Source organism: Ammospiza caudacuta, chromosome 2 (genome assembly GCF_027887145.1).
Source record: "Ammospiza caudacuta isolate bAmmCau1 chromosome 2, bAmmCau1.pri, whole genome shotgun sequence".
NCBI lineage: Eukaryota > Metazoa > Chordata > Aves > Passeriformes > Passerellidae > Ammospiza > Ammospiza caudacuta.
In genome coordinates this window covers 102,914,196-102,929,149 of record NC_080594.1, presented here as the reverse complement: position 1 = coordinate 102,929,149, position 14,954 = coordinate 102,914,196, and the positions used below count along the sequence as shown (strand labels likewise).

Sequence of the window (14,954 nt, the reverse complement as noted above, 5' to 3'; positions counted from 1 at the left end):
AAGCTGAAATAACAGATTTTTCGTGACAAGGCCTCCATCGGTTCTTTTCCAAGTTGCTGATGCGTGCAGGGCAGTGCCGCTGAGCTCCCTCTGTAAAGGGACGCCTTCAGCTCGGGAAATGGGGGATGCTGCAACTGGCAAGAGTTTTTTCTTTTCAGTTATGCAGCAGAAGGGAGTCTGTGAAAAGCTGCTTAGTCTGTTACCATATCTATATGGTTATGTTTGAGGTTGAAATAAATGCATTCATCAGTGTTTGGTATGTCTGTTTGAGGTTGAAATAAATGCATTCATCAGTGTTCGGTATGTATTAAAGATCTTTAAATACTGACTGATATGTATAAAAGCCTAGAGTTTGGGATTTTTTTCCCTTCTCTCTTAAAGTTGTGAAAAGGTCTTTAAATGATGGGGTTTGTCCCAGGACCCTGTTGGTCCAGAACTAGGGAGATGCTCAGTTTACTCAGGAATACATTTTCTGTCTTCCTTTAAACACGTGTGTGTTGTTTTATTGTAGAGAATTTGGGCTTTAGTGAAATTGACGACCTGATAATGTTGCTATGATATTTGCTTGGAAACAGTTTGAAGTGGCAGTGAAAAATCAGTTATAGCTTGTTTGGTTCCATAAACCTGCAGTGTACTAACGGCAAATGAAACTAGGAAAATGGGCTTTTGATTGTGTTTGCAATCTGGTGATGTTCTGTCTGCAGTAGAATATGTACTGCACTTGAACACACAATTAGTTTCTAAGACCATGGGTAGAAGTAAGTGCTTATAAATACTCTTAAAGCTGTGGCTGGTCAGTTTCTTCCCTGTGCTAATAAACTTGTGAACAAGCAGTTTGGGCTGGGTGATTTTGGCTAAGCATGAGAAACTATGGTCTTTTTCTGCAACTTGTGGGCAAGTCTGTGAGCTGCAATGTCCCATGTTGAGCAACATGCCTTTGGTCACATCCATCTACACTTGACATAGTAGTTTTTTTCTACATAGTGTTCTTCTTCTGTTCTTCAGCAGAAAAAACCTTAGTCAGAGCCTTGGGTGTTGTTTCTGCCTTGGGCTTTTATCTTGATTTAATTTTAGGGAATTTTTTTTTTCAATATATAAATCCCTTCTCCCTTTCCCTGGTTCCTTAGCTCCTTTCTTTTCCTCTCCAAATGGTGCAGAAAGGTGGAGCAGATAATTGCACTTCAGGAATCAGGAGTAGTGAGATATACGGAAGATGTGTCTGTAGTAGTACAGAAATCAAAAATGCCAAGGGCATTTTCAATAACTAATGTGAGTGTCTCCAGAGGAAGCACACAAAGCATATGTTTAGTGTTTACACCTGGGAAGCTGTGAGTGCAAGAGAAATGGTTACAAATGTGCTGAAAACCAGAGAGTAGAAATAAAACGGGATGGGAATGATGGAAGGAACAGATAAAGAAAAGGCAATGCTGGATGAATTTCACTCTGAGTCATGACAAAGTGCAGAAATTATGTCTTTCAGCTGTTTAAAACAAGTAAATGTCACGTTTGGAAAGAAGCAGAAATGGGGATGTAACTAGGCATTGCTCAAAAGAGAGTCTGGGCAGTTTTCAGGCAGCAGGAACAGGGGCCATTTCAGAGGCTGGGACCCTGCTCCTTCTGCACTGGCTGCAGTGGGGCCCGGGCCATTGTGCAAGCCCTCCTTTGTGCCAGGCCTCAAAACCTGCTGAGCCACAGAATGGCTCTTCTCATCAAACATTGAAAGGCTCCAAGCTTGAGACACTTAGAAAATTAGACAAGACAAAGTGTTGGAAATATATACTCTAGGGAATAATCCTGCCCTGGCAAGGGATTTTACTTGACAGCCTATCTGGGAACCCAGGCTGAAAGCTGTTACTTTGTCCTTAACTCACCCTATAGCACTTTTGTCTCCAAGCTCACTTTGTATGCAGGATCACCCACTGCTGAGGTTCGGCAGAAATTGAGGCGTGACATGATCCAGACGGAGCTCCAACCACACTCGTTGTTAGCAGGTTAAGTCATTCCTTGTTTACAAAGGTAGAGGGGTGGAGGTTTTTTCTTAATTGTGCCTAGCTCCCTGAGTGCACACTTAGCTTTTTGTGGGCTCAAGAAAGACCTGTAGAACACTTGAGCGGTGTTGTTTGCTGTTCACAGCGGCGCTCTCAAAGGTTTTGCAAAGTGCAAAAGAACCACTGCTTTCGACATGACTGGGATCCCAATCGCTGCAGCTGGAGAGAGGGGACTGGAAAAGCTAGACTGGAGAAGTTGCTTGGCACATATTTAGTCGATGAGTTAATTGGACACTCTCAACGTGGGACTTGTTAATGTCCTGCTGCTTTCCTAATGAGGATATCTGCTGTTGCAAAGAATACAGTGATTAATTGGGGACTGTTTCGTTAGTGTCTTAACTGAGGATTTCATGACTTGTGTCTTATGTGTGAACAGAGACTACATTTGCAATTCAACAGGCAGTCCAGCACTGCATGACAGAACTGAACTGGTCCGGGATCTTTCCAAAGTATAGTTGAATTACACTAGAATGAGAATTTTCTATCTTGGGGAAACAGCTACAGTCGTCGTGACTTACAAGGTGCTGAAACCTCAGTGAATTTCAGTACCTCATACCAATCATTATTGTGATGTTTTCTTTTATCTCAACATTTTGACTTTTGAGTTCAGTGGGCTTTTCAAAAAGTTGTTGCACAACTGCCCAACAATCCATGAGCTGCTCTAGGAGCAATGTATGGCAGAGCCTGGGGCCGGTGGTGCTGGTTTTCCAACCTGGGATACTGAGATAAAATGGTAACAGTGCTCCCAAGGTGTGCTTAGCTGTGCTGCAAACTCCAGTCTGATCTTGGCTAACTTGGTTCGTGTCCCTGAAACCTTGACCTGCAGGAGTCTGTAGCAGTCTGTACACTGGGATGGCTGTGCATTCACTATCAAACTGAATACCTATTGCATGACTGTAAATTAGTATGCATTCCCCACAGCTGTTCCAATGGTGTTCATATGGTTTACTGTTCAATAAAAATACATACATAATTGTATGCATTTTCTTCATATACATATGAATATGCAAACATGCGTGTTTTCTGCATGTGTACATAAACACACATATCTACATCTGTGGTTTATGCATGGACTCCTTTGTGACATTCTAGGAGGATTCTTCATCCTTGTCCTTCCCCATGTACCCCCAGCAGTGTGAGGTACCCTTCTATAATGAGTGCCCCTGGTTTCTTTTTGGGGAGCTGTAGGCTTTTGCACTTCTTTTTATTTCCCTGCTTTTTTCCATGCTTTGTGAAAAGACTGGACTGAAGCCAAGACTGAATAACAAAACGAGCACTGAATAGATGAGAGATTGTAGGTGGGATGCTGAAGTCTATGCGAAGAGTGGGAGGGCAATTTTGAAAATCAGAACTGGATGTAAAGTTAACAGAGAATTGTCTGAGTAAATGTGACTTTGTGGAGTAAAAGGCTAAGTTTGTAAAAAGGCTGAACTCAGTGATGTTTATTTATAGACAGAAAAAAAGAAATCAACAGGTAGCCTCCCAATGCCAAGTCTGTGTCAAGCTCTTGTGTTTTGAGATGGAGCAGCTGTATTAACAGGAGTATATTATAATGATACCTTTGCTGCCTTCTAAATTGCTGGCAGAAATAGCTCTTCTACAAGTACAAGAGGCACTTCTACTTGAGTGCTGGCAAGTGTGACATAAATATCTAGGATGCTATTTCAGTATGTCCAAGTATTCAGAAGCTCCAGTTAGTTTCCTGAGATGGCAGTAAGCTTTGACAACAGTATTGGAGGAGAGGGTTCACAGCAAAAGCTAAGTATGTTGGATTGTCTTCAAAGTGCAGAATTCAACAAAGACGAAAGGCTTGAGCATATTTTTTTCCCTGCTGGACTACAAGGCAAAGGCATGGCAGCTGAGAATTTCCCTTCAGTTGTGATGGACAGAGGGAGCAAACAAAGGTGGTTATGTGTGCCAAAGGCAAAATGTAGCCCTTAAAATTCTGGAGGAGCATTTGAAGCACTGTTGAAGGCTACATGTACTAGTCATATATGTGAGGATCTTGCCACTGATGAACAGAAAAATTTATGGAGATTGGGTAACTCAAAGGCTTGTTTTGCTGCTTCATTGTAAAGTTAAAGCATTTGAAACTCGCCATGCAGTGCACTTGTGAAAACTATGCCATAAAATTGTGGAGCTGGAGTAGAAGCTGATGACAGCCACTGGAGCTGGAGCTCTGAACACTTGCCTAATGAAAGTTCCTCCTGGGGGAGATGCTAGGAAGTCTTTGCTTTCATTTTCTGTATTTCCATGTTCTTTCTACTGTAGTCTAAATGGGCTCTAGTTTGATACCATATTTTTTTCTGGCTTGCCAAAAGGATGATGCTTCTCCAGGCAGCCTCACAGGAGAGGGATGCAAGAGGTGATATTGATTCCAGCTTAGTTTCAAATGTACCCTATTTGTTTTCATTTTTTTGCCTTTCCTTGGAAGTCTTTGGGACGGTTGAGAGTCCTGTATTTTGTCTGTCAAGAGTTTTGAATTATTTTCCCCAAATTTTTCTTTTTTAAATACAAGTTTCTAAAATCCAGGAAAATGTTACCAAGGCCCTTAGATTAGATAAATAAAATCCATCACTTTTAAAAATTATTTCCTTCTGTGCTGTTGTCTGCCTTTCATAAGTGGAAATGGAGCTCCCACCTGCTTAAGAAGACATCAACTTTTTCTTTCATTTTGACTTTCATTATAGTTCTTCAGGCTTTTTTCTTTGGTAGATTTAACATCTCTACAGCTATCTTTGAGACTAGAACTTGATGAAACCTAACTATGGAAAAGCCATGCAGAACCATCTGCTCACTTTCTAAGGGACTTGTTTTTTCCTTTTGTGTTCCAACTAAATGTTAGCTGTTGGTGTATGTTCTGGGTCTGGGCTGTTTATTACCTTTGATTCTCAGCCGTGGCTGTAACTGTAGTGGTCCAGCTGGAAACAGGCAGGCTGGACAGAGAGCTGTACGTACCCCAACAAGTGAGTGACATCTCCTTTGCCTGCTGCTTGTCACCAGGCATTTAGCTTGGCAGCAGTCATTGACATCTTCATGAGGCTTTGTTAAGGGAGTCACAGCACTGGCATCTTCATGCTGTTAAGGTTTGCTTACCCTCCTGGGTAACTCAGCGATTTTCTTTGGCTGCAGAGATAACTACTATCCATGCTTAAGCCTTTATTTTTGCTCTTTCTAACAGAAATTTGAGACTGAGACCCCTAAGTGCAGTGCAGACTCATGTCTGTGTTTTATACTGTAGTATAAGTGCAGAGATTTACCACTGTTATTTGCTAATTTGTATTCCATTTTCCCAGTAACCTAGTATATCTGAAAGAATGAACCCCAGTTTTTAAGTTTTTGTAAGGTACTTGCAAGATCTATGACTGCTGCACAACTGAAAACTTGTCATGCTTTGATTTTATCCACATGGAAAGTTTGCCTGCTTTTGCATAAGCATTTGGATTGGGTTTTATAAGCAAGTCTTTGGTAACTGGTTTAAAGCTGAACATGAGCAATTACATTGCACCAAGTGGCTTCACGTGTATTTGTTCTTTCTCTTAAATATTAAAAAAAAAATATTCTACAAGTCATCTTTAAAATTATTTGTTTGGACTATGTGTCAGTCTTGTTTGAAGGACAGTCTCTGTATTTTAACTTCTGAGTCTTGGATCTCATAGATAATCTCAAATTGCTCTTCAGCTATGTGAGAACACTCTTTATTACAGCTCTGTGAAGCCTTTGTAGAAATGGCAAGTGTGTATTCATCTCCTGAAAGCTTGTGAAGAATTTGCTGTAGCTTATGGTAGAGCTTCTCAGCCTGCAGGAATGTAAACTAGATTCAGTGACATTAAAGATAGATGTTCAAAAGAAACTGGCACATGAACAGAATAGGGTTTCTAATGTATTTTTTAACTTCTGCAATTGTGCTATTTTAATTGACTGAGCAAAAAGATTAAATGTGTGGTTTGGGGTTTTTTTTAATACCTAGATAAAATAGATTTAAGTCTTTTTTTAAAACTATTTTGCAGTAAATGTGACTTGGTCTGCAGTGCCTTCACATACTTTCCTCCACTGCTATTCATCCTGAAGTTTGGCAGTAGGCTCAGAGCTGTGCTTTAGCAGCAGAAACCCTTGCTGCTCAGCCCCTCTCCTCATTTTCACTTTTATCTTGTTCTGAAAAAACAAAATGCTGGGCTGAACTTCTCAAATGTAACTAGCTGCCTGCCCTGTTGCTGGTTATCTAAATCAGCTTGGTCTGTACAAGCAGGTTTTTACTGAATATCAGTCTTAAAAGTTTTGGGTTTTAAAGATTTTTTTCCCTTTGTGGCTTAATCTTGTGCTGTGTTGTCACAGGCATAAACTTGATGTCTCCCAGTCTCATCACATGTTATGACAAGGATGTATCTGTTTAAGGGAGGGAACATTGAATGAGACAACTTGCTGGCTGAGATTAATGCTTGAAGCACAAGATCAGCACCCATGTTAGCACTGGAGGAAATAGTATAGTTTGTTTTATTTGCTGTATTTATCAATGATGGTGTAAAAGTTTGAAAATCTAGAAATTACTTAGGATGATAAGTGCTTCAAACCTGTCATACATTGGAGCAATCCAGAAAATAGTAACAAGGGAGGGGAGAGAATTTTACACTCATATATCACTTGGAGCTTTTAGAGGATTATTTACTTGGTAGTGTTAATGCTTTTGAATAGTTGGGCTTGATGATTTTTGAAGCGCTCAGTTCAGGTTCTTGTGAACTTGATTCTGGTATTGTGCACGGATTTTTCATTGCCTGTTTGGGGAAGGGGTTATTCTGGGGAAACAGTTGAGGAAATAGTCTCCCAGCCTGTTAGTTTTGAGTTTCTGAAACAGCACAAACTCTGAAGTCCTGAGCCTGCCTAAAATTCTGCTCACCAGTAGGAGAGTGTGCAGCTGTTTGAAGGAGTAGATCTCACTGGTAAAGAGGGGAGGGCTACAGTCATGGGCTTCCTCCAGGGACAGTCTGTAACCACAGGTTATGTCTAATGTGTTTTCTGTTTAAATAAAGGAAATTCCAGATTATGTTTGTATCTTCTGTGTGTTTATACTGATAAGTGCATTGATATTGCACCACTTCAATTAGGTTATGAACAGACCTTTTGTAACTTAGGATAGTCTGAAGGGGGGTTTCAGCCTTTTAAAGTTTTAGACCTTTCAGTCTAAAAGCAAAGATCATTAAGAAAGAGAGATCTAGACTGTGACAGAAGTACCAACTGCACAATGAGGCGTTCAAAAAGAGAATTTTATGTCAGAAGCAATCAAGTGCTTTGACCAATTACTAAAATTTATGTGACTTTCAGCAAGGAGAGTGTATTTGGTATGGAGTTTCAGTCTTACTGATGTTAAATGGGGAAAAGCCCCACTCTTCGTAGAACCTTTTCTTTGTGTAATTCTTATACCAACAACTTATAGTAATGGTTGAAAGAATACAGCAAACACATCAGCCATGCTTTCACCTTTTGGCTGATTGTTTCAGGGAGTGTGTTTGCAGTGCATGGTCTTGCTGGGGAGGGATTTCAGTCTGTGTGTGGACTGCTGTCTTGGCACTGGAGAGGAAGGTGGGGGAAGTATGCCTTGCCTCCTGGGTTGAGGTCTCTACTGTGCCTACTGATTTGATTACTTTCAGGAACCCAACCCCTTGTCCCACATTGGCTCCTGAGGATACTGCATGCCATCTACAAATTACTGCCATCATCCTGCTTACACAGAGGTCTGCTGAAGTGGGAGCTTCAACAGCAGACTGTTCCTGGACTCCAAGGAAGCATTTTAGGCAAATGCTGGGCATCAAGATTTATGCTGTGATACAAAACCTTAGGATATGACCAAGACCTCCTGGCAGCTGTGCTGAAGCCTGAACTCTGAGCAGTAATGCCCAAAGCAAAGTAACAGCTGTGTTGGTTGAGGTGAGAGAGGAGGGTTTGTGCACTAATTTCTTGAAAGAGATGAGAACCTTCTCTAATGGTTGGGTCTGAGGGCTTTTGTGCTTTTCACTTGACATCTAGAAATAAAAATGCACAGCAAAATTGTGGGTTGTAGTATCTTCAACTAGAAGAGACTAAATTGCATCTACAAATCTTTGGACTGCTTCCCTCTTCCCACTCTCCTGTTTGAATTTGTTATAGGGAACATGCAGGGTGTAGGTTTTGACATTCTCAGCATTTGCTGAATCTGCTGTGAGTCTTTGCAGGCTGCAGAACTGGCTGCAATGGCTGGACCACAAAGGCCATTACTCCACGCTTGCTCCACCATCCTACACACACAAAGGGTGCCTTTGGGCACCTGTGCCCTGTGCTGTGCGTTGCACTGTAAGGCATTGAGACAAGCAAAGTGACAGGCAAGGTTAATTAGCCCCAGTGCAGCTTTAAATGTGTCAGGTGTCCTGGGTTTTGGGAGGGGAACAATACCCCTGTGTGGTGTCGCCCTGCTCTGTGGCTCCCCAGCACAAGAGTGGGCTGGGGACACCTAAAGTGACCTCATGCAGTGCAATGCTGGCATGTTTGAGTTTGTTGCTCCCAAGTGCAGCTTATTTGATCATGTTGCAGTCTGTCTGGATTTGGGGAGTGATCAAACGTGCTGAACAGCAACTCTGTGCTCACTCCCAAGCATGGCTTTAGGTCTCTAGTGGCAGACCTCCTTTTAAAGCTCAAGTTGTGTTTTCTTAAACATTTTATCCTTTAGAGTGTTGCACGTGCATTTTAGCTCACTTGAACTAGCTTCCTGTCTCCTTGCTTGGATATTTTTTCTTCTTTTTTCCCCCCCCATTGTGCTCACGAGTCAAACAAAGAATTAAAATTTTCCATGTACGTACATATATATGCCCGCTTTTGCTTTTATGCTTCTCTCGCACAGTCTTTTACCGTGGGTGAGCGGATCTCTCAGCAAAGAAAGCAAACAGAGAGAGCAGACCCATCACCCCCCACCCCTTGAAAGAGCAGAGGGCATGTGGAATAAATCAAAATGCAAAGCATAATAACAAGGTCCCATGGGAAAGGGAGCCGTGTGATTGTGTGCCGGCGTGCACTCCCCTTGGAGACGGCGGCCGGGGGGCTCACCTCACCGCGGCCGGGGGCTCCTTTCTTTCTGCCTTGCATCTCCCCTCCCGGTGTCACCAAGCCATTCACTACCCGGAGAATTGATTAACGTTGGTTGGGAGACGGGAAAGCGGGGCAGAGCGGAGGGCAGGAGGAAGGGGGCGCGATCGGGCGGTGCTGTCCCCGCGGTGTGGCACGGCGAGGCACAGGATGGCTATTTTATAGCTGGGGACCCTGGTGACGTATAGCTGAGCGAGCTGGCACAGCTCCTCGTGGACCAGTCAGCGGAGCGAAATTGAAGCTGACAAGACTTTTCTGGCATTTTGGAAAGGACTGTAATCTACTGTAGGGGAGAACAGAGCCGCTCAATCACCGCCGCTGTAAATACGAGACGGAAGGGAGTGAGAAAGGAGGCGAAGAGAAAAAGTGCTTGCTGGGGGGGGAGGGGGGGCGGCATTTTTGGTGGATGGTATGAAGCCAGCCATGGAAACTGCAGCGGAGGAAAATGCAGAACAAAGCCAAGAGAAAAAAGGTACCCAGGGGTCTAACAATAGCCTGTTTAAATCTTTTCATTCAGGGGGCTTAAAGAGGTTTAGGCCAGTTTTGTCACTTTTTCAAATAGCTCTTAAACAATCATCACTGCGTCTTCGGGCTTTCAGCCGTCCTTTCCTGCATGGCTTGACAACAAATTAATAGAGCATCAACCTTTCTGTCTGCGTCTGTATTTGCTCTGAATCTGTCCTAACCCTACCCGAAATGATGCTTGCAAAAGAAGTCTCGTTATTGCTGCGTCTTTGACAGATTTTGGTAAATTTGGTTTACAGAGGTAGCGTGTGCCTGTGTGTTTGCATGTTGTTTTTGGAGCCGTGATCTGGTGTTTTCATCGAGACTAGCCATGTAGCGAGGCTTTGCAATGCAGTGTGGGAGACCTAGGTTATAGCAACATATAATAGATTATAATGTCACACAACCTTCGTGTAGTGAGTTCCATGCCAAATGCTACTCTTATTTTTAAAATTCCTTTTCTATGGTGTCATCTGGCAAATTTTACTTTGGTAGCTATCTGCCTGCACTATGATGAGGGAGAACAATGCAGTGAGTTTTGCAACATTAGATTTCAGGATGTGTTGATCACTGAGAATTGCTGCTTAATGGAGAGAACAATTCCATGGTTATGGTTCTGTTGTAGGGAGATGGCAGCGCTGAAAGAGAGGGGCTTCATCCATCCCAGCTTTAAGGTTGATTCTCTTTGGTCTGGAGTGCTGAACTTCAGAGCATAAATTCAACTCGCAAGGGATGTTATCTTTCTGTGTTGTATAATTTGTGTCAAATAACCGTTCCTCTTCAGTGTAGCAGACTGCTCTACAGATCATAGCAGTTTGTTTATTTTTTTTACTGAATGGTACAACAGCAACAAAATTATTTAAATTTCCACTGTCTTTTTACTTGAGCCATAATACATTTTTTAACCTGTTGTGTATCGTTTATAAGCAATCTGAGTATCTCATCTGAGTATCTCATAGGCTTAAGCAGCTGATAAACAACTAGTGCATTTCCCCAAGCAGAATTCTTTCATCGATTGTTAAGCAGTTCAGATATAAACATGATAAATCCCAGTAGTGTCCAGTAACAGATTTTTTTTTCCTGCTTTGAATCTGACTCCTGCTACACACTTCATATAAAACAAGCTTCAGTTTCAAGTAAATGAAATTTGTCAAGTGATTAGACATAGTACTACATAATCCCCTAGGGATTTCACAAAAGGAGGTCCACTGATGAGAGATTAAACTCCGAAAGCCATTAGTATATGTGGACAATAACCCACCTCACTGCAGATTTTGAGTAATTAATGTACAAAATGCCCTGAATAGATTGACTATAAAACCACCTTGAATTGATAGATCATTCTTCAAAAATTACAGCAATTCTTTCTTCTGATTGAGGAGCTTTTTTTAAACCAATGGAATTCATGTTACAATGAACACTAAAGAAAGTTATCCGCATGCATTAGCAGCTGCGCAAAACAAAATGTGTTGCTGAGTGTGTTTATGATGAGTTTATGGCTTCCCTTTTGTTTTGGCAAGGATGAAAGAACAACATGTAGAACAGTAAATCTGCTTCCAAGTCAAGGAGGTTGATCTGTTGCTTTCATCAAATGCAAGCAGGGAGCCTCCTGTCCCAATGTTACCACAATTTCTTATTTTTTTCTATGATAATTTTATACTTTGGATGTGTTACATAAGTATATGTATGTAACACTTGTAGGCTTTGTTCCTGCTGATTCTCTGATTCCTGAAAGTAGCATACGGTCTCTCACAGTATGCTCTGTATTTCTCTTCACTTAAATTCTCAATATGCTTCACAGCAAATTAAAATGCAGAAAGCTGAAAGTCCTACTCCTAATTTCTATAGCAAAACAAATAGACCAGATCCCCTGCAAAGTTACTGCTGTGAAGTGATCATGGAGAAGACGTATTTGGTTTTGAGGGTCAGGTTTTCCAAAGTGCTAAATCTGTCGAGTCCAGTTGGGTTTTCAGATGGGCTCAGCAGGCATCACGTACCTCTCAAATGTCAGAATTTTTCAATAGGGCTCTTTCACCAGCAGCTTCTGTGGAGGAAAATGGGCTTTTTCTCTGTGTAAAGAAACTCGCAGGAAAATGCTGCTGCTTTATTTTGGGGTACAGAACAGAAGATTTCATTTACTCTCTGGACCACATCTCTTACTTGTTATGGCTCACATGCTTACCAGCCTTGCAACATTTTCTTCCTCTTCGATCCCACCTGGACTTGGTAATGGCCATCCTTTATGAGATGCCCTAGATCCAGTTATTTCAAGGCAACTGCCACAGCTTGAAGCAGCTGAAGTCCTATCACAGGGTCTTTTAACTCTTCCTTCTAGAAATTAATTGCAAAGCCTAAGCAGATAAACCACCATCTGAAGGGGTTTGGGAGATGCTGCTCTTGCTAGGACTGAGCAAGGGAAGATCATGAGCATTCTGCTTTGAGTACTCAAGTTCACAGTCAGTATGCTTTTCACTGCCAGGTTCTGGGAAAGTATCTGCATTTATCTAATAGTAAATCGTGCTTTTAAGCTAAGAAGTATTTTCCCTTAGCCAGAATTTTAAACTGCCTGTTTCTGGGGTGTGTTTCCAATGCAAGGGCCTCCTTGATGATGTGTTGCAATTTTGTGGAATAAATACTTGGAGGAAGTTGGGCTAGGACTATGTGCTGTCTGTGTACAGGTCTCCCAATATTGGGAGAACCCTGGAGAGCACTGCTGCTGGAGCCTTTGGCATGAGCAGTGAGGTCTGTTTTCAGTTTGAGCACCCAAAGCAATCGTATGTGAGCACTGGTGCCACACAGGTATTGGGTTGTGTTTCCCATCTCTGTGGCAAATGTGAACAGCCAGCTCTTTTGGGCTGCAGTGTAGCTGAGACAATTTGCACAAGCTAATGTGCTTTATGAGTAGTTACAGATTGATAAATGAAAATTGTTGAAGATTATTTAGACTTTTTAAATTTCCTAAACCGTATAGACCTAAACCATGCTATCTTTTAATAATTTTCATGAATCCCCTGCCTGATTCAGGCAGCAATATTACCCAGCTGATGGATTCAGTGTTTATCTGACATTTGTTTCTCTGCACCCAGATGAGTGGCTGCTGTCCCAGTTTTTTTAATTGGAATTGGAACAACCCTCATGTTGATGGAGATAAGAAATAAGTCAGCTTTATGCTGTGTATCAGCAGCCCTTATCAGAGGAAAACACCATGAAAGCTGAAGCAAAATGTTTAACAGATACTTTGCAGGGCTGCAGGACAGATTGGATGCATTTTAAAGATGAAGGTTTACAAATTATTACAAATGACAGGGTTTATCTTGCAGGCATTAAATTAAATCAGAATGCGAGGACTGGGCAGGCAGATTTACTGAGGTGGAATAAATAAGAAAAACGAAATGCCGTTTTGCATCAGCAGTGAAGGATATAGATCTTGATACACATTAACAGAGACAAGAAGTTTCCCTTTTCATTTAACTGTGAGAAATACCACCAAGTTGCAAAATAAAATTAAAAAAAAAAATAAAAATAAGAAAAAAAAGAATATAAACCCCAACTGTGGATGACCATGGTGAATTCACCAATTACACATGGGATGGAAGAAAGCCCTGATACTAGGGTTTAGGTTCCTTATATGAATACATATGATGTTCAAATTGCCTATGCTCTGCTGAGGAATAATGAAGACCAGTTTGAGCAGCTGTACCAAAGGTCCCTTTTAATTGGCTCTTCCCTGCTTATGTTCTCTTGATAAAAGAAGACCTTGTGGTTAGTAATAGCTGTGAGCTCTATTATTTTTATAGTATATGAAGCCATATTTCAGCTTTTAAGCTCTAAATAAACAAGTATATACTAGTCCAAAATGGAAAGAAGTACTTTGCTTGTCTTACACTATTGCACACAGTTGTACAGTTGTGTTTAAATGAAGCTGTAAAGTGCAATGTGAGAAAGGAATGGATTGTCGTGCAGTTTATTTCACTTTTAGTAAAGTTATTTTTACATAGTGAGCTTATGACATTTTGATGCATCACAGATGTATTTTTCATTCCAAAAAATTGGAAAAATAAAAGTATTTTTTAAAAATATGTGTTATGATCATGAACCAAAATTTCCAGGGTACCCACCTAATGTAAGGCTCACACAGTGGTATCAGAGCTGTCAAGCCATTCAAAGATATTTAGTATGCTGCATATTTCCCCCCATTTTAAGCAGTTGATTGGTGTTTCAGATCCACTGACAACAATAACTGCTGTAAGCATAAGTCCCTGAAGAATACGACTGTAGGAAGAGAGGTCCAGCCCTGGGAGAATCTGGGACACGCGATATTCTGGGGATAATAATTTGGCAGGCTTAGTGATTTAGGTTTTAATGAATAGGATTTGGTTTCTAAATAGGAGGGGGTTGAAAAATACTCAGAGCATGTACTCATACTGGTCTGAACAACCTCATGAAAGCAGAAAACCTAGACATATGTGCCATGGGATATGGTAATGGGGGTGGAGGAAACCCAGATGGCACTGGGGTGTGTGTGCACAATGGATTTTGCAGCAGGAGCAAAGGGGGCAAAGAGGGGGGGAAGACCTCCTTCAGTTACTCTGACCCTTCCCCATTTTCTGCCCAGCCTTGCTCCTTGTCCATTGTTCATCACCAGACCATCAATGACCAAACAACACCCTTTCTTTGCTCCCATGGACTGCTTCATCCGCTGAGACAGATGAATATTAAAACTGTGTTTCCTCTAAACCCAAAAGATAAAGGCAGCAAGCATGAGGATGTTGAGCACTGTGAGTTTGATTACAAGCATGCAGGATGATTCATCCCAATGAATATTGAACACCACAGTCTCCATCCGTGTGCCTGCGTGGTGTGACATGGAAGCACTGTCAGTTCTGTAGCTGTGCAGGACTGAGGACAACCTGATTCTGACAGGAGGCCTCGAGCTTGGCTGTGGGTGGGGGATATTGTAACCTAGACCAGGGAATACAATTAGTGCAGTTAGTTACTCAAAAAGCAAAAGGTAAAGACACCATTAAGCCTGTTTCCTTTCCCAGTTACTTAGGGTACAGAGTTAAATTCCAATGAATATGGACTGTGTGTAGTAGTTGTTAAGCCACTGAAGCCTGAGGAGCTTTTGACCTGGTATGGATTTTACATGAGTGGACCTGGGTGGGTCCCAGCAGAGTCACCCAAGATGCTCTTCAGCTTCAAAGGTCGTGTCAGGCATGCACTAAGGGCTACCAAACAGCCATTGCTGAGTGGCTCTTTCCATTGAGCCAGTGCTCAGTGGAAAAACTGAGA

The 14,954-nt window shown here is 41.8% G+C and overlaps 1 protein-coding gene across 7 annotated transcripts in view; it reads left to right on the top strand.

Moving 5' to 3' along the window:
- The window catches only part of GPM6B (glycoprotein M6B), a 104,309-nt gene that overhangs the window by 64,206 nt on the left and 25,149 nt on the right, over positions 1-14,954 (top strand). For 2 of the 7 annotated variants that reach the window (XM_058822860.1, XM_058822884.1), the window contains exon 1: positions 9,549-9,630. The exons of 3 other annotated variants lie outside the window; for them this stretch is intronic. In XM_058822860.1, the coding sequence (XP_058678843.1) occupies positions 9,570-9,630 (61 nt within the window). In that variant the 5' untranslated portion in view covers positions 9,549-9,569. Of the gene's footprint in view, positions 1-9,548; positions 9,631-14,954 lie in introns of those variants that run through there. 2 more of the 7 variants (XM_058822891.1, XM_058822897.1) reach the window with 1 other exon arrangement.